The sequence below is a fragment of the Lineus longissimus genome, chromosome 10, assembly GCF_910592395.1.
Source record: "Lineus longissimus chromosome 10, tnLinLong1.2, whole genome shotgun sequence".
In the NCBI taxonomy this organism is placed as follows: Eukaryota; Metazoa; Nemertea; class Pilidiophora; order Heteronemertea; family Lineidae; genus Lineus; species Lineus longissimus.
The window spans coordinates 17,633,896-17,654,413 of NC_088317.1; the positions used below are offsets into that span (position 1 = coordinate 17,633,896).

General features: G+C 41.1%; 1 protein-coding gene across 3 annotated transcripts; it reads right to left on the reverse strand.

Annotated features, from left to right (window-relative positions):
* Window positions 1-2: 2 nt before the first annotated feature.
* Window positions 3-19,506, reverse strand: LOC135495191 (RNA-binding protein FXR1-like). 3 transcript variants are annotated; one of them, XM_064783680.1, is made up of 13 exons: window positions 19,455-19,506; window positions 18,900-18,952; window positions 14,563-14,814; window positions 14,285-14,444; window positions 13,762-13,878; window positions 13,108-13,360; window positions 12,745-12,881; window positions 12,148-12,356; window positions 11,260-11,384; window positions 10,178-10,345; window positions 9,515-9,610; window positions 9,013-9,141; window positions 3-8,686 (listed from the first exon to the last, which is right to left on the reverse strand). In XM_064783680.1, the coding sequence occupies exons 1-13, from the start codon at window positions 19,503-19,505 to the stop codon at window positions 8,232-8,234; spliced, it is 2,205 nt and encodes a 734-aa protein (XP_064639750.1). In that variant the 5' UTR covers window position 19,506; the 3' UTR covers window positions 3-8,231. The 3 variants fall into 3 exon arrangements, with proteins under 3 accessions (XP_064639750.1, XP_064639749.1, XP_064639748.1); XM_064783679.1 differs by having other exon boundaries at window positions 12,163-12,356; window positions 12,730-12,881; XM_064783678.1 differs by having other exon boundaries at window positions 12,730-12,881.
* Between the last annotated feature and the right edge of the window lie 1,012 nt (window positions 19,507-20,518).

Below are 20,518 nucleotides of genomic sequence, written 5' to 3' on the forward strand. Positions count from 1 at the left end.
AGTTAGAGATAAATATTTTTATTGGCTACACTTTTTTGGATAGAAACATTCCACACAAACGCACGCATCTGATGTCGATAATATCTACCAGCTTCATGCATCCGTAGGTCGAACTGATCGAGAACATATTGTTCTTAAAAGAATGGTGTTAAAAATATTTTCAAGAGTAATACCTGTACCAGGAAAGACTGACATGCAAGAACACTGAAATATTGACTGGTGAGGATCACCTGATGTTGTCAAGGATTCATCAAGCAAAGAGATTTTGCTGGCCCCTGGAATTGAAAATTCCAACTCTTCATCACAACTCGACAACAGCACCCAGACAACTCAGGACCAGTTTGGACAAATTCCAAGTGAATAAATCATGAAATGAATGTCATGACTTTCCTTGAACCTTGATCTCAAATGTTATTATCAACTCCATAAAAGAGGTGTAACCAAGTGATCCGAGCTGCCTGCTCTGTATAAAGTGGCTTTCAAATGTATTTCACTCAATATTTTCGCTGATTCTAAAATTCCAGTGCGAGTCAGCAGTTTTATAAATCTAGTCTCATTTGCCTTGCAATATGTAATCGGGTACTGGCAAAACTATGGCTGCTCCTACCTGGCACTTGTGGTCACTTGGGTATTGAGATTTTATGTAAATTTTGTCCCGAGTTTTGATGACATTTTGTCACATTCCTAGGTGAGAATCAGCATCGACTTTTGATATGCCGATACCCTCTATTGACACCAACATGACAAACCCTTCTTGTAAAAACTACCATAATAAGTTCAAAAGACCAACTTAGGATCTTCAGTCAGCTGGCAGCTCAAATCACTCAGCAAAAATAAAATGTAGATATCTTACTCCCAAATAAAAGTTGAACCAAATGCCACGCTTTTGGTAACAAATATTCCTGGTTGGTTCCACCCTAACGTGGTTTATCATATACTTGGTTCATGTTTGTTCCATACAATCATGTTGTACAAATAAACAGGCAACGAGTTAAAAAGAGTTTCACTTTGCACTTCACCTATTTCTACCCAAGTTTGCCAAAAAACATTTATTTGCCAGCTTATGCCCTTCACAGTTAAACAAAGAAAGACTACCAGAATATCTGTAGAGGCACCAGAGGCACCTTGGTATTGAGTGGCAGCTGTCATTTAAGCTCTCACCTTCGCTCGAACAGTAACTCCGCCACTGCCCTCTTCTGGATGTAGCACAAATTGTGGTCTGTCTGTGCATTCCGTAATGTGCCTATTTATTAGTTCGAGCAGAGAGCAGAAAATGAAATGCAGTTTTAAACATTCTTTAGCCTATTTGGGTACAAATATTTCACTGGGAGTTCAATCATCAAACATCCTCAGAGCAAACCAGGTGGACGTCACGTCTCAACTTTGGAGAACCAAATGACAACACCTATAGGCCATTTCACGAGAAACTGGCACTGGGACGCAAGGTGACTTCGTGCAGAAAATGCAGCGGTTAAAACTCCAAAGTCCTAAGCACCTGAACATACTTCCATGTAGGCCTCGGTGTACTTTGCCAGAATCACACAAAGCTGGACCAAGAACGACCTGATGCGAAATACTCACTATTTTTGGACTCCCAGCAATTTTAGTCTTCTTGCGTGCAGTGTCAATTTCTCATGAAATGGACATATAGTTACAATGCATGAAACCTTCTACAGCATTTGCAAACAATAAGCGACATCTTCCAATCAAATTGACCGATATTCCGCCAGTTACCAATTACCCAACATCTCAGTAGAGATAGTGTTCAAGACTTCAGTTCTGACAAGCCAATGGAAATACTGCTTCTGAGAGTGATGGAACAAAATACATTGGATCTGACTTTCTTTACAGCAAGGCAAGTTATTTAAAGAAGCATTTGCTCATAAGTAGAATTTGCCCAAAAGTACGAACGGCACTTTGATGCTTCATAAGAAGTAGATCTGAGCGAACTCACTTTGAAAGTACTTCGTGAACGGCAAATAGCATTCTTAACGAATACATTTTCTCTACTTCATAAAGAAGTACAAGCACTCTGAGCAGTCATTTTTAAACTTGCCGATTAACCAAATTTGAATCGGCATGCTGACATGGTAACTAAAAAGTCACAATTCAGGAGTCCTTTCCTTTACCTGCAATGCCGTTTTGTTCCAAGAAGAAAAGTTTACAGAACACACCAGAATCATTTACAAACATATTTTAAGAACATTTTGAGCTAAACACAGTAACTACTTGAGCTTACAAGACAAACATAAAAAGCAAAAAAATTCAGGGCCAAATAAGTAAAAACAATACAGGTGACCTACAAAGATTACAAAAAAATATCAAGGTTCGAGCTACGAACGTAGAATGCTGCCTCAAAATAAAACGATATGTAAAAGGAGATCGGTACTGAATATTGACATTATTCCCTTACATCTTTTTTTCAGAAGATCAGACATTTTTAGAAACTGTAGACACTTCCATGCTATGTTTTCAATGGGGATTTCGAGAAACAAACTCTCTAACACAGGACATGAAAATGAAGATAAATACATGAACACCAAAAATTTACAAAACCTGACACAACAAATGAAATACTAATATCGATTATGAAGCATGGCAAAACTGAAATGAACTTTAGAAGGTCATCATTTCCATTGGCTTGTCTGTCTGGTATAACATTCACTACCCATCCTTGTCTCTCAATGTACACCATTGCGAAAATACATCTTGATAATATCATAAAATGTCTGCGCCGTACCAGTTTGCAGTGACAAGGAGAGGACAACTCAAAGTTACACCACTTTTAGTAGCATCGCATACTCGCTATATCGAAGTGCCCTTTTCTTGGGGAAAGTCTCGATACCCTCCCCCAACTCGTTCATAACCGGATTCAAACCAGATGAAGGGAATATAACACTGACCAAAACACTGCTAGAGATGGTAACCCACAATCGCTAGAATTGCGCAATGCTCAACTTGGACGTTCAACCTGAAATGGTCCTGTCAGTGAATGCCGGTTTATCTCGGTTCAGGTCAACTCACCAATGTAATCCGTTCAAAAGCCGATAGATAGTCATCAAGCTGCACTTGTATTGAGTACTGAGAAGAGCACGTGCTTTCCTCACACTCACAGGAACGCAAATTTCCCCGAGCTCTTCATGTATCCTTCTCGGGTTCCCTGAACCTGGTACGGAGCAGAAATGTAATAGTTGGTTGAATGGTTGACATACCTACAGGATACCATCCACAGGAAAACAGAATCAAAATCTTCAGAACACAACATTTCCTTCAATCTTCAACAGGCAAATTACAGCATTCAGCTTCTACCAACAACCCAACAACTTGAAAGGTACGCGACTCATCGCCCTATCTACTGGGGTGAGTCAAAAGTCCACTTCTTCATTGCCAAAGCATCATCTTTCCTTGCAAGTACCACTTCATCCCCTCCAACCTCTTGATCAATCTGAAGCAGAATTGCTCCTACCTTGCTGAATTCAGACAAATTTATTCCAATAACTCAAGTAAAAAGATATTTGTTTCTGCCAACGAGAAATTCTAAGGATAACTCAACAGACTACTTTCCCAGATAAACCCAATATAACAGATTCTGTCAACCTTTTTCCTATGAAAGGTACCCTGTGTACACGATTGGGTGAGAATGGTTCTGATCGGTTGTAATAATGCTCAAAGTCTAAGCTTGGCGCGTTAATAATATTCAGTTTAAAGTGATAAAATATTTACAGTCAACGGTTTGTTTGTCGTTGTCAAGGTACCCATGTCATGTGACCTGACCAGAAAGACCATTTGGGCCACAAAATATTGAAAACCAACAGATATTCAAAAAATTGTTGCAATACGAGAATATTTTTGGAAAAACATTGAAGAGCAAAAGCTTCTACTCTTGCTTTTCATCCGGTTTGAACAATGTAAGTTTTATTTCTAACTCACTGGTAAAATTCTTCTATCAAGTAGCATAGAGTTTCCTGAAGTTATCTGGACAGTTCACACGACATGGGTATTTCATTTCACTGGTCTTCCTCCCCACAATTCTAATTTGTTTAAAATATTTTTGATGATGCACATCACAATGAGGTTGAAACTGCGGTCATATCCGTTGATACAACCAATGGCTGTCTGGTATTAAACATGCGAAAAATTTGAAACACGTTACAACTTCCAATGATTTTAGCAATATTTTTATTTTCATTTGGAGAAAAGAAAGACCAGCGAAATGAGATTTGTCTTTTTTAGTTTGAAGACGATTTGCTTCATGAAGCAGATTTCAAAACCCGAATGCTCACGATTTTCCTGATTTCTCACTTTCAATGAGCCTTGACCGAAGGAGTTTCTTCAACATTCCCCTCCCGGTGTATGGTCTACACGTGCTTAATGGTACCATGTTCATGAAACAAATCACTTTATATTGTTATATTCAACAGCTAAATCCCAACAAGAGACACTAGCAATTTGGTTCAGCCCGATTTATATACCTAAGTGTACATTAACGGGGTTATTTCAGTCATTACCAGGCTCTCCTGTTGGTAAATAGATGATTTTAAACTTCAGTCTGAATCATCTTAACCGTTCCTTTTAACAGGCACGATTGCATCACTGACAAGTCACAAGTGTTCGGTACTTTACACTTTTCATCCTGGGGCATGTCCAGATGAGAACAACCGACACCTGCCTCCTGCCAAAAGTAGTTCACCCGCAGTGATCTCTCTGCCCAGAAGCAGGTCGAGGTTAAGAGGACTCAGACTTCACCCACCTACCCCGATCAAGACAGCTCTCACTGATCTCCATCAGGGTAGTTCTGACACCTATTGGCTTCACACACTGTCATGTTAAAAGCCTTGTGTTTTGCCTCAGGGGTGGCATGACCTCAAGGTTAGCATGCCTTCCACCTGTTAGCAGCATTTAAGAATATTTAGTAGTCAGCATTCCCTATCTTTTGGATTTCTATCCAGCTGTTTCCTGCACCGTAGATGCCCGCTTGTATATTTCTCTTACAACCAGTTCACTACTTCAAGGTAATGCAAGGTTTATGGAGATTTTTCAATTCAACTCTCACTGAAAAAAACTGAAATTTTCCAACTTGGGTGTTTTCTTTTGAAAGTTCTAAGGGAATGCTGGCCACCTCATTTTCCCATGCCTTACCACTCCACCTCTTCATCATAGGCATAGCAATGCCAATTTATCCACTGGGATGGTACCCAGAATAGCTTGACTGCAAAATCGCTTGACTTCACATGGATTTTATTTTCATTTCATTACTGCCCTTTGCTGCATTCTCATCGTGTCTTGCTGTGACAAAGACCTGGCATTTTTGAATCAACCCTTTTGTAGGTGTAAGCTGGTCAGCAACCTACAGAAATTTTGGGTTTGCGCAGTGAAAGGGTTAAGGCAACAAGAAAACAAAATCAATGCAAAGTTGATTGAGCAGTTTGTTAACCCCTCAAGGATAAAGTTGAAGTTTTCGAGGACGGGCTGACACTCATCAGCTGCTATCTTCCTTATTGACAAAAATTGTCCAAAAAATGCCAAGATTTTAAACCTATTGACCATTCACTGGAGCATATTGATAGCCACTTTCTGATGGCATACTTAGTGACATGATTTTGCGCCAAATAGGTAGTTTTTAAAAACATTTCTAGTCCTTAAAGGTTTAAAGGTCACATCGCATATTCTTATTTATTTCTTTTATCCTTGAGGGGACTTAGTTCATTTTTTTACAATATCTCATTGTTTTTGTTCTCCATTTCAGGGGACATCAGTTAAGTTTTAAGACTCGACACTTTCGAATGATTAAAAAAATTCATTAACAATATTTTCTAAAAGGTTGCTTCAAACATTTGTACAATAAAACCAATTTCAACTGCTTTTGACTTTTAAATTCTTCATTCAAAACAGCTCCAACATTGAAAAAATTATGCTATTTGCAAACAACCTGTACCCCTATGCTAAAATGGAACAATCTAACACCATCGTAGGGAAGGTCCACTCAATTGTCTAGGGTAGGTTAGGTAAAATCGCAGGAGAAAACTTTTGCACCCAGAAAATCGAAAGGAGATGAAAATTATCTACAATATTATGGGGGTCTGTACATGAAGAAAGCCACAATATTACAACCTAACACCAGCCTACCAACAGGGCAATGACTAGGCCACGAAAGATGATACATTACGGTTAGGTTCAGCCACCCAGACCCCCATCATTCTATTTTTGTTCAAAGAAGTTCCAACACCAAGAATCTGAAGTTCTGAATTACATACATCATAAAGTCATCAATGTGTGATCATAATCCGTTTGTCCAAGACCCGATGTCGGGTTGTACGTCAAATTGAGTTGTTTTGACTCGTTGGTTCGAAATGTTTGCTAATATTAGGTGTTCCCCAAAGGGGTTTACTTGAATCTAGGATCACTGTTTTAGATGTTTTTAATTCAACTGGTACCAGCAGCCAAGTCCAGGATCAGTTCATTTATCTACAAACGACTGACGGGTCAGTTTTTCCGAAGTCTGCACATTACCTTACTGTCAATGATACAACATGATATTCTTGTTTGAAGCACCATCACAAATTGAAATCACCTACTAAGATATCACTGGTACATTCCCCGCAATTCCTCTCACCACTTGGCATCTACCCAACCAAAGCCCCTCGAACTTGTTGTGGCAAGCCTTCGAACTTAGTGCACCCAACAAGCCTTTGAACTGTGGCAAGCTCGCAGGGCTGTCAACCTCCTTATTTCAACATCCCTTCTCGGATCTGACCCCATCTTAACAAATTTCATCAGCAACAGATCAGAATCAATCGTTATGTATCCGTTTCTCTCCCAAATGCTGATAAACTTTTCGTCTTAAAAGAAAACATCATAAAACAGTGACCCTGTATTTCCACAGCGGTGTAAAAGTAGGCTGCATTGTCGTAGTCGAGAAAAACATCCGACTGCACATGTCAAGCTTGGAAGCATCTACTATAAGGTGTTAGAATACTCAACTGATCACAAATTCTAGCTTAACTGAGTCTAGCTCCGTACAAAACACAACATAATCGCAGTATTTTTTATCTATAAATTTTTTTACAAAAATGAAAAGCTGGATTAATATGGACAATCACATTTGTTTATGAATTGTTTAGGAAAAGGTGTTATTATGTACTTCTCTTCACAACAGGCTACTGTAAACTATATGTGGCTATTGTCCTTTATTCAAGATTTTGGGAATTTGCAACTTTTGTGCAGTTTTAACTCAATTTTGACACCCTATAATAATCACTTCAGTTAGATTTTCCTACTCACTATGTTTTATTTTAGCAAATTTTGCCACACGCAAAAATCCGAAAATTCAAACACAAACGAAAATGTCCTGGTTTATGGTATAACATCAGTGAAGTCACCTTACGACTGCAAGGCTTTTTTGAATAAAATTGTTTTTGACAAGAAATGTTACTTCAGCTTATATTAGGTCATGTAATTACAGCACAAATGAAATGAAACTTCATTGAGAAGTAGCGGGACATATCAGGGCAAGATGAAGTTCAATGCCACTAGTACGAATGGTTTCACAAGTGGATGTCTTTTACGATTATAATATTTGATGACTTGAGGATGATAGTACACAAACTCCCACTGGTTTTACACTGATATCACAGTTGGTTTAAGGTTAAAATTCATAGCTTTGATGAGTCAGCAAAAAAATTATACAGCTGATCATGAAATTAAGGTTTGGTAAGACGTACGGTTTAGAATGAAGAAACATATTATAAAGGTCAAGGAGACAGATGACAAAATGAACCAAATGATTTTGCCTGATTTTTCAAAAATGTTCATGACTGGCATTAATGATTTTTATTTGGTAGAAAAAGACAACACAAATCATAAAAAAAATTCTGGCTTTCGAAATCTAAGGCTGCATAGGAATAGCACATATAGGCCTGGATATCACGTAATAAGCCTGCATACCATGATAAGCATTGCTTCCAACATGTCTACCCTCGGCAAGATTGGAATCACGGCTCGATAACTCATTCAATACAGGATGACCATTCATAACAGGGGCGACACATTTCTAACTTGACATGCGCAGTGGAAGTTTACAGCGTTGCCAGCCTTTTTACATATTGGTATGAACAAGAGAAAAGCCTCGTCGAGATTTCACAGCGGCTTAAGCGCGGCGTGGTCATCTTGGAAGCTTACAAAATGGACTCTGTACATGGTATCACACACTCCAGCGAACATCATCAACGACACTATTGTTCACCGTTAACCATTTTATCTCCAGGGGTACTCATTGGCTTCCCACCTCGGCCGCCACCACGTCTTGGCTCCCGTTGGTCTTTTGGTGCGTCTTTTCTCGAGTCCGCTTCCTTATTATTCGCTTTATCTGCCGCATTGACACTTTTACTTGGCGACTGCGAAGACCTAGTTTCCCGTTTTTCATCTGCCTTCCCGTTGGAACCAGATTCATTCCGGATGACCGGGCCCTTAGAAGCCTCTCCGCCAGCACTTGTGTGATCGGTACCATTGCTGCGCCCCCCACGGCCCCCACCCCCACCACCTCTACCACCGCCATAATTAGATACACTATTGTCTGTTTCAGTTCCCGAAGTAGGACCACCGTTGCCACGACGATTGCGGTTTTTATTATTCCGTCTTCGTCGCCGACGACGACTGGAGTTGTTTCCGTCTATGGATGACACACTTTCTGAAAGAGACATTTTGTGTGTTGATCAAAAACAGCTAGATTTTAGTTGTCTGAAGCATCAACATCAGTCAAGGGGACACGATCTGGTCGTTATGCTATTGGCAAATCCTCAAATCCAAACATTGCGACACATTGCTTGTAACCATGGGCAAGTCACTTGACTCCTATAACCTCGATCTTTCCCCGCCCGAAGACTAAGTCCTCAGGGCAACAACCTCTAGGTGCCAAACTGTAAGGATACACAACAGATGTGTAGTAGAGAGTTGAGCTTTGCCAAGAGAGAGAGAGAGAGTGGACCAAGTATTTGGAAAATCTGCCCATCATACCTTGATCCTGACTGGTGACACTAGAGACCTCCTGTCCAGCACTATCTAATACTGTATCTTCATCGTCTGTTACCCGACGTCTGCCGCCACCATAATCCCGGTTACCATGATATGGTTGCTGTCCGTCCACTGGAGAGGAAAAGTGACAGTTCAACACAGTGAAACTGACAACAGGGCTGGGCAAGAATTGATGGCAACTGTTTGTGATCCCACCATGCCAATATGCTACAGAAATCAGTTCTAGGAAAGTCTGACAAGTGAAAGAGAGGAATCTCTGCTGAGACAACCGGTTATCATGTCGATTTCATGTTGATTTTGATTAAGATCAAGGGAGACCTTATGCCCCATTATTCTAGTTCAGCATGTCACATTTGGAGTTATGTTAGTGCATGCAGTTAGTATGGAGCAAAACATACAACAGGTTCTTAAATGTCTTCAATAAAATGTCTAGGAATTTCTCCATCAGGTGTCATTTTTTAATATTTTGAAATTGTACACGTACTGGTTACGGTCATGGAGTCTTCACTGATGTCGACACGCCGGCGATCCTGGCCCCTTCGACCCCCTCGCTCTGACCTCGGATCATAGCCACGGCCACCTGGCAAAACAAGAGCATGCGTTAGGAATTCAGACCACAAGTGGGCCCATATATAAAGTGGAATCACCCTTAGTGGACACGTCCATAAGTAGGACACTCTCTATCAAGGACACTACCTTTGGTCCTGAAATGGCATAGATAAACAGCAGATCTTTTTCAACACAGATAGAAGAGTTGGACTTTGAAAACAAATGATGAAGGATGGAGATGGAGACATGTGTTAATGAGGATGGAACGCAAGCAGGTGAAATAAACGGAAACACAAATAGAGAGCAAGCAACAAGGAATGATAATACAAACCCTGTATTTTATAAAATACAATCTTGTATTTTATAAAATACAACCCTATATACTTCACTCTGCCAGTACAGAAGTGCTATCCAAATCAAGTGTCCACAGAGAGAGTGACAGAAGCAGTTCTAAACTGCAACAAATCTCAAAGACCTTGATCGCGTTCTAGTTTAGAAAGACAGCTGTGCTATCAATTGACAGACTGAAGACAAGAAATCTACAAATATTGATCAACAAGTATTGTAGATGACACTGGACGTCCAATTCCTCACTCACCTGGGTCCCTCGGTGGTAGCCGGCCACCACCATAACGATATCTGCCCCGGCCGCGTCCACCACGATGACTTAACATACTGTCTGTATAATATCCTGAACGTCCGTCCTCCTCTATAACAGGTTCTTCTGCCCAGTCGTTGATTGGGCGGTAATTTGACAGATCTTCTCCTTCGAATCGAAAGGGGAAAGAACAACAAAACACAATTAGCCACAAAGCAAATCAACGGTCAGAAAGCAGAGGCTTCATCTAAGAACAGGAGGCTCGAAGGGTGTTTTTCCTGGCATTTGATGAGAACGCATCGACCTTCTGGCATTATTCGGGCGGATGCCAATTTTGTTGTTGGACACATTTTAAAGTCACATTCCACAATTTCATCAACTTTAAATGCATTTTAATGGGTTTTTGAGTCAGTCGAGTGCATTGTAAAAAAAAATTTCTTTTTTTTTTTTTTTTGGAAGTGGTACCCCGCCCGGCACTATAAAACCTATCGGCCCAAGGCGTTCAGAACAGCCAGGGAAGACACAGCTCATAGCAGAAATAAGATGTTTCATCTGTAGTTCACGGTAGGCAAAGACAGTAGAAGCTATTCATTAAGGACAACACTGCTACAAGAATTTAGGAATGTGACAGACATCAAAGCTACAGCTCATCAGAAGTGTGCAGTCATTCATGCCAATAAAACACAAATTCTACGAATGAGAAGTCAGAATCAACAAAGGCAGAAGGGGAACACTTAGAGAACTGCTAGATTTCTGAAGTAAAATTTCAAAGGTCAATGAGATATATTAGGTATTACCCTTCACCATACCACTAAGCAAGGCTGCCGAGGAGAGAGCCACTAATTCAGTAAAGCTGGAGAACCAAATGAGATTAGGTCCTAAACTGCTCAAGGAGCAATGAATCCACATTTTTGTTTATATCCAAAATATCTTCACGTGACTTTACTTTGTCAAAAGGTATTCTCACAACACTTGTTATCACTTGACTGTGACCAATCATTTATAGAATTATATAAAAATCTTAATTTCCAAATGGTACATGTGTAACTTGGCAGATGTGGTCAAACACATCGTCTCCTCACCTGATTGTGTCATCCGGTCATGTCGTTCATTGGCCCATCGACGAGGACCACCGCGACCACCCCTGCCACGACCACGCCCACCCCGACCTCCACGCTCATCTAAATACGGGTCGTTACTCCCTCCTCTGAATAACACAAGAGTACAAAAATGTCAGAGCGAGTTTACAACTGCCTATCATGGCCATTAAAGGTAACAGATTGAAGAAATAAGTGCCAGCTGAATGTGATCAAACGTTGTCATTTCTGATCGGGATTGTAAAATCTAACTGTGTTATCTAATACAGCAATACCTACAGACTCTCTGAGAACGAAGTCTGAAGTCCTTAAATCAGATGCCTTGAGACATGAATCACATTTCAGATCAGCTTTTGACATGATGATGCACAATAGTACAGACACAAACAATTTCAGCACCTGCCCCACACAAATGTTCACAGAAGGCTGTGTGGAGCTGAAGCATCACAACCTATACTACTCACTACTCACTGGATCCAACCCCTCCCTTTTCAATTCTGCTACTGCATGAAATGTGACCCGCTCTACCAAAACTAGGCGCTTGTCGCATCTGAACTTGACAGGTTAATACGGACTTGTTGTTCATTTCCTTCCAGACCTTTTGTGAAATGTGACCAAATCAGTTTGTAATAGATTTCACAAAAGGTCTACAATAGGGAAATGAACAACAAGTCCGTATCAACCTGTCAAGTTCAGATGCGACAAGCGCCTAGTTTTGGTAGAGCGGGTCACAAATATAAAAACATGTACACTTTCACGGCTAAGACACCCAACAAACTACACTTCACCCATTCGTATGGTCATCTTTTCACAATGTTTCCAAAATATACGACACGTTACCACACTGTAACTCAAAACTGGATTAAGAATCACCTTCTATCAACAAACCTGCGTTCTCGAGGTGGAGGGAAATATGGCCCAGGTGTAGGGGGAGCACCAATATTTTTAAGTTGTTGATCGATATCCATTTTTTCCTGGCGGAGTTGTTCGACTTCCTTTAAGTGACTGAGATGGTACTCGAGCAGAATCTGAGCATTGCTGATATTTTCCATGGTTCCGACGAAAATGAACGGAACTTGCGCCTGTAATGGAGGGGTAAAATAGACAAGTGGTTGGAAAGTTTGTGGAAATGACCACGCAGTAGTGATATCAGGCCTTGCAAAAGACAAAATTGGCTCTGCACTGGAAGTCTCCAACTGCTGCTCACAGCTTTGGTTTCATCACAGACAAAAGTTTGGTCTCCTGCTGTTCAAAAAACACCCTTGAATAACAAGGTGTAACTGGATGGCGTCTGCAGTTCCATGAGCAGAGTTCAATCGTAGAGCTCCCACTTCAAGTTATGAATACTGGCTACTCTAGACCATATTTGACTGATAACAGCTCAGCGTGCAGTGCCAGCAGCTCTTATTTGCACATACAAACAATACGAGGACAGAATTCTAGATGGGAACTCACACTATTGGAACTCACACTGACGGGAGTCGTGTAATTTGTTGCAGTCTCCCCCTCACTCTGGCGTTCATTGTCACCTTCAATCTTGACTCGCACCACACCTGATTTGTCAACGATATCTTGGATATTTCGACCGTTTTTACCTATCACTTTGGCTGGAAAGAAAAAGAAAGGTGTCATCAAATCAGGTATATGCAATCAGTGTTTTATACAGCAACACTCATTTAGCCGGCTTTGTAGGGTGATTAGCATGGTCACTGCCACCAGCATCCAGACGGCAGTCCAAAACCACAAAGGAGAACTCTACATGTACACCAAGTCATCAGTCCACCAATGACGGTCACACACAAATATTACATTCAAATATTAAACTCAACTTACGTATAAGATTTCTAGGTACTTGGAAGGTTTGTTCAGCATATTCTAAAAGACCACGCGCAGCTTTCACTGCCTCTTGCGTGTCACCTAAAACTTTAAACGTGCACGTGTTCTCATCCAGGTCGATACTCGAGATTCCCTCCATGCGCCGTGCCTGTTGGATGTTGGAGCCGTGGGTACCGATCGCCAGGCCCATCAGATCCTCGCGTACGGAAAACTCTTCAAGGCACTGGGCCTTGGAATGAAGTTTGGTGGACTGCAAAAAAGGAAGAGAATATAAGATATTGCCTGATGCTGGAGGCATGGCTTCACTCGCCTGAAGCACGAGATCTTCTCACACAGAGAACCTTACTTACTTGCCCCGAGTCGGCCGATGACCAGATCGTTAGATCTTTTCGCAATGTGATTATGAATGCCAGTCCTGAGTGCTGAATACCGCTCAGTGATACTCCCCAGGGAGTTGAGCTTGAACCAGGAGTGTAAAGGCCTATAGCTGGGATAAGTAATAAGTCAAGGCTCAGTTGAGTACTCAGTTTGTTGAAAGGTGCCTTATATCAACTTAGATTATAGTGCACAGCACAACTGTTGACACACGTATCTTAACTCTATAAATGAGACAGTCTTTCTAATCATGGAATAGCAATCAAAGTTTCTCACCTCCAACTTTTTCACTGCTTCTTCTGTTCGTTGTTTTAAAAGCATTTTCTGTCTCAGATTCCTGAAGTGCATATCTCCAAGTAAGGAAGCACGCTTTATAACAGAGTCTAGGGTCGACTATGAATGGAGAAAAGTTTGGAAATTATGTCAAAATACACTACACATTATGACATTTCATCCAGGAATGGTATTCTGTAGCCCATATTGTAAGAAGTTGGCACTGCATGCAAAGGAACCTAAAAGGCCACGGATAATCCACCAGTATTTAGCTTCAAGTGGTTTGTTCTCTGTGATGTATTGTCTGATCCTAGCAAAGTGAGCATTTTGGACACTTTAGACCTCGAAATTTCAGATGAAAAGAGAACATTTTGTTCAACAGCAGCTATGTGCTAGCTTTTCTGTACTTTTACAGTCATTTACTGCCCAGGCTTAGAATATCAGAGTTTCCTTCTCCTAGACTAGTTGCAGACCTAGACAAAGCACAGTGATAACAGAGTTTTCAAACCATGACAAACGAACCTACCAAAACAGTGAGAGTCGAAGCACTGTCATCATAGACCACCACTGATGCACCACAGTGTTTCTTGAAGTCCTTGTGGCTGTCTTCTTCTCGACAGATCTCTCGCATGTCCTGAGGAACATCAATCGTACACTTGTAGAAACTATTGCTATCTATTGGAGAACTGGAAAGAAAAAACAAAGTTTTGTTTTACAACAGACAATTTTTCGGAGAGAGACAAGGTCAGGATACAAATCTTGAAGGTGCCCAGCAGTTCTCACATTACTCTTACTTCGACTTACCATTTACTGACATGCCGCACATGTTCAACAGACACAATATCCTTGGCATTGGCATCAGCACCTGGGAATGTGATCACCAAGAGATCGCCCTTGACAAGCCGTACTGTCGCCGGCCACCAACCAGCCCCATCCTTCTCATCTTTCGCCTTGATGAAGACTTCTACGGCGTCTCCCTCCTTGAAAGTTTTTTGAGCAATTTGTGCAGGAGGAAGCCGGGCGTCTTTGAAAGGGACACGCTTTTCAGGTTGCCAACTGGAAAATACAAACATCAGAGGATTAAGAAATTGGTCAAATTACAATGATGTAATGATGTGCAATGTGTCATGCATCGTAGTATAGTAGTACGTCGTGTCATGACATCATCAGAGCGAAAAGCTCGTCTACAGGGTCAGGAGGGCGCATCATCGCGCGTCAGACCGAAATTTTGGGCTACAGTAGTGAAGTGGTTAACGGTGAGGTCATGGGGAGGGTCTCTTGTTTCAAAAGATCATTACAATGTCGGTGTATTCATTGAACGTTTTCAGTATCTGACACGACATGTTATGTAGATCATACGCCAGAGATATACAGTACTTGACAGTAGATATGCCAGAGATACGCCAAGAATCTAGCTAACCCAGCCAGCCACGCTTACTCAGGCTAAAAGTAAGTGATTGTCTATCAGAGGATTGTCTATGGATGGATACTCGGCAGGCAATACTGTTTATCAGTTAAGATTCCACACCCAATGGATGTTTTGTGAGTGAGTATCTATCTGAACCTGACTACCTGCCATCGAGCGCACATCAGTTCAAGATAACGGTTATTTCGAGCTACTCAATCAACCCAGCACAGGTTTATCATAAGACAAGACAAGTCCTGACATGAACTTTTACAATAGATTTTTAAGAGTTCATTTTAGGCCCAATATTCTGCAAAAACGCTCACTAATACAGAAAAGACTGGTTTTGAAAGATTCCGAAATTGCCCTTCATTTTCTCAAGGTCAACCTTCAAATGCTGTCAAGGTTAACACAATATACCAGTTAAGGCATCAAGAGTACCACCAGCATAGCAATTACAGACAGACTCCAGCTGCTCTGGGCACTGTTTTCTTCAAGATTGCATTGTTTAAACAATTTTTAATTTCAAGGTCGGTGGCAGGAGCGTATTTTGTAACTAAACCTAGCCAGGAAATATTTGCATCCATTTCACAGCTGTGTGAAGTCTTGTTTACAAGGACTAAAGGGTATGTCTTACAAAGTTTCACAGACAACAAGGGCAGGTTGCATGGGGGGGGGGGGGGGGGGGGTCATATAATTGCAAATTCTGCTTCAATCCCTCATGCATATGCCGTGGTCACACTGGGGTTTTAACACGAATTGAATTCGAATTAAAACGTTGATACGTATTGGGGCGTCACACTCAATTCGGTTCATACCGATCTCAATCCGCTTTAACCAACACGGTTCTTAAACCGAATTGAATGCGAATCAGCTAATCCGAATCAACGAAACCGTATTGAGATTTCAAGAGTGACGCGCTTGATACGAATTAAGGTTTTCGATCGCACTGCGCATGCGCCCGGCGCATGGAAAGTGACCTTTGACCGCGGGAACTAGTGCTCCGAACTAGTTAACTGATGTATTTAAATGATCTCATTAACTCAAATCGTTTTTCGTTATGCCATAGAATAGGGAAAAATCAACTCCCTTGCACGTGACTTGCATTTCCATTTCCTGGCAAGGTATGTTGCCGCCGGTTCGTTGGTCAAAGGTACGCTGGTCAGCAACATCGTCGCGGCGGGGTTTTCCCCGGTTTTGGCCTCGTTTTCGAGGGTGAGGCCGGGATTCTCCGCTAATAGCGACGGTGGTGTTGACTCGCTGAGGACACTCCTCTTTGACCCGAACTTTGGCAATAGGCATGGCCGGGAGATGGAAATGGTCAAGCACCTTACGCGATTTTAACTTGTTAATAATGACTGTGTGATACTGTGATATTATACACTTATATGTTTTGTACTCGTAAATTTTATTCTCCCATATGGGAGGTTAATAAATAATAATAATAATAATAATAGATGGCGCGTCGTTAGTATGCATTGAGTGTGGCGCGTTTTAAACCAATTTGAATGGGGTATTCGGGCCAGTGTGACGCGACCGTTCTGAAACTGGATTAATCAATTCGTATTCCGGAGAGCGCTCTACGGAATTCGGTTTCAATTCGCATCCAGTGTGAACACACCATTAGTGTTTACTCAAATAAACCACACTGCTTGCCTTATAGAGCATCCTTCAATGATCATTCGTTTTGAACTATCAGCTCTATGCTACTTTCAGCAAACAGTTTTGCTACTAAGACATGTAGAACCAATTGCGCGAGGAAAATGTTCACCAGCCAAGTAACCAGAAATGGCAGGTAGGCCCCCTTACCTGTTGAGTTGAGTTGAGATTTTGGAGTACACCATAGCCTATGGTGCTAATTAGTCACAATAATCTTATTGATTAGATAGATATGTGGGCAGAGAGATGAGATACACAATGTATCAATGAATCATTCAGCAGCAAGATAGGGGGTTCTGTTGCCGTAGCATGATTTGGCAAAACTTACAACCATCATCATCAGATAGCAAACGACTATGAAGCCAATTTCAACCTTTGCAAATGACTTGTAAAACGTCAGCATGTGCACACTTATCTAATTTTTTGGAATTCTCGATCAAATTTATTAGCTTGAACAGATGGGAGTAATGGTATCACGGTGTAGTAAGGTGAAAGTTATGTATAGCTCTGTTTGCTGTATGCTAAAACAGGGGCAACCAGACCAGGAACTATGTATGTATTGTAGGCTACTACATGTACATGTAGGCTAGCATAGCCAGCCAATCATGCTACCTACATGAAACCTTAGCCATCAAGGTAACAACACCAGGCCTAGAAGGGATGAGAGTGCACCTACACAACTATTTTTACATCCACTTCAAACAGAATGCCGTCGAGATGGGCTAGGCAAAAAAAACATGAATTTGCTATTGAGAACAACAATATGGGCCCAGTTTTCAAGATCTCTGGTCTTTCAGTAGTTTTATACCCGGTAGTACAACGAATAATGAACACGAAGCAGAAGATAGTAAAAGATCATGTATCAATATATGGAATGCGATGAGAAGGATTCTAACTTCCTTCAAAGTAGGCCCTGAATTTGTATTTTCATTGAAATATAAAGTTCTCTCTTTGTAATGTTGGGGAAACTGGTTATCGCCAGTTTGGACTGGTCACAGGTCACTGAGATCACCGATTCCTGATGCAGACCAGCTCCCTCCAGGTAAGGGCTATCATAAGTGGCCAAGTTATTTTACTGATTGCTGGCCATCTGACTTAAGCAAGTTTTATGGAACCACCATGGTGAATGCAGCCAGGAACAAGGCTCTTACAAAACATGAAAGGTAGACTAATTCACTCAGCGGCTTCATAAACAAGATCTCTGTATAGTCTAGATCCACACACTCTAGTTTCAGCGATATTAGACCACTTTACTTCACTCAAATTAGATATCAACACAAAGGCCAAGGACACAGCATCAAGAATGTCTGACAAGCTTGTGTCACCCTTCCATTGTGCTCTCCTGAAGGCAGGATTCGTCTGTTCTGATCCTCCACAAGCCAACAATAACATAATTATTTGTTTTTCAAACTTCATGAAGGCAATCAATGGCTCCTCTCCAATCAAACAAATCGTCTGCCACAATCTTTCTTACCCAAGTCAAGAAGTCATCAATACCGATTGATTAAACTCAAACACTTGGACCAGATTCTGATTCATGTGTTCCCGCCCACGTTGGTCTACATTACCTCTCCATCTCCCACATTCTGTTTCATATATTTCAACAGAGTGTGTTATGATGAAGGAAATTACTACACCCACTTGCTAGACAACCAATAATCAAACTTTCAAAGTTGGAAAAAGTTCTTCTGATCTGCGTGTTCTCCTCAAGACATATCAGGTACTGCATGAAAGGCGAGGTGTGACCCATACATTGTAGCTGTACCTGAACAACAAACTATCTGTAAACTGGGTAACTTTTTTGGGACCACTTGATGTCGCAGCAAGGCTGATAAATGTGTGATTTGCGCCACTTTCAGGAGAGGTCTGTGGGGCGACCGTCTACATCGCCAACAATACTGACTGACGCCCGAACTCCGAGATGGAGATTGGAAAAGTGTGGTATGACCCGTATGGGAGAACGTCATTGGGAACACAGTGTGAGCATGGGGGGACGAGTTTACCCTCACTTATTCAAATTCCATGGACATTTTGCATTTATTTACCATTTTTGTGGTGTGAAGTGAAAAATACTTACTCATTTTCAAATCCAACGGTCACTTCACCAGTATGAATATTCTTCACATAAGCCTGAAAAATAATAGGGAGAATGAGACATTACGGAAAATAACTGAAAGCTCATACAGCGATCGTCACCTCTGTTTTCATTTCAAGGGGCCAACCAAATTTGGGGCCGGCCAACTGGCAATACATAAAAAAAGTGTCGTACTCGTATAATTTAAAGAAGATAATCAATCATGATCCGTAATTTTTTACAATGCAAGAAAACAGCTGCCCAGCCATATCACTATTACTTTATAATCCAGAAATCTTGCAGATTTTCTTGTTCATATTTTGTGTACAAAATGTACACCCTTTATGTACAGCGCCACAGTACACAAGTCACAATAGTGAAAGTATGATTCGGAGAAACACGGGCCTCGGTCGATTCACACGCAAAAATGAAACCATATTTTACGGTGTTAGTAGACAACGCCCCTCACCAAAATGAAATCGGCAGATGCACCATGGTTCAATTTATCAATTAAAATCATCAGATTACATGTAATGTGACATAAATCGACAATTTTACCTTGTAAAACACCCCATTCGGGCCGCAAACTTCGACAATCAAATCGTCCATCTTGGACTTTTACGATGTGTTCTGGGAGGTCTCCGGTCGTTTCGGTCCCTGACCGTTTCGCCCCAGTCGTTTCGCTCCAAATCGAAGTCGTTTCTCAATAGGGAGGGTTTTTTATTCATGCGCGGCCAACCGTAGTTCCTAAAAATCATTGATTTCTTGGTTTTCACAGTATACCAGTATGTTAAAGGGGCTGTTTTGGCCAAAAAATGCTATTTATAGTTTCCGAAACCTAGAGTGCTACTCAATAGGCGGCTAACAAGAAACTACGCATTTTACTGTTGTTGCCGACGTATGTGTACACTGAACTTGGGATGTGCGTCGGGCCGGGTTGTGATTTGTGCAAAATTCAACATATCTCAAAAGTTCAATTTTTGTTTAGCGTGAGCAAATGTCGTTCACGGGAGAATGGTCACTGTAAGAGTTGTACAGGAAGAAATGTATAATATTTGGGGTTTTCCGTGATTGTCCGACAAAATATTGCCATTTGGAATGGTGAACAGCTAGGAGCCAATGTGACGCTTTATGATTTATTTAAAGAAATAAAATGCCCGATTTAACATCCTGCAGTATCAGTGATTAGTATCACTCAGGAAAATCGGGCGTTTCCAGTGATATACGACACAAATGGGTTGTTCTCATGCAATCACATTGGGAACGCATTTTAGAATAGATGTTACGTCCTGTTAAAGGGGCACGTCATCATCGCAAACATTCGGGAAAAAATCCCTAACGAGACCATGCACAAATTTCCATTCTCCAAGCGTCGCCAATGGTGTTCATTGTTGCCGAGTCGCACTCGACCCACTGACGGTGTGACGATGTGTTCAGCGGTTGCACAAGGCGGTTGCATGTAAATTGAACATTTGGTCCGGCGCCCGGGAGATTGCGAAATTTCGGTACATTCACAAATAAGAATTATTGTTTATTCCTTTATGATAAGGTCACAAATAATTCGTAATCATGAAATCATTAAGCATGAATGAAAATCTTATTAGTTTTTTATTCTTCCTTAA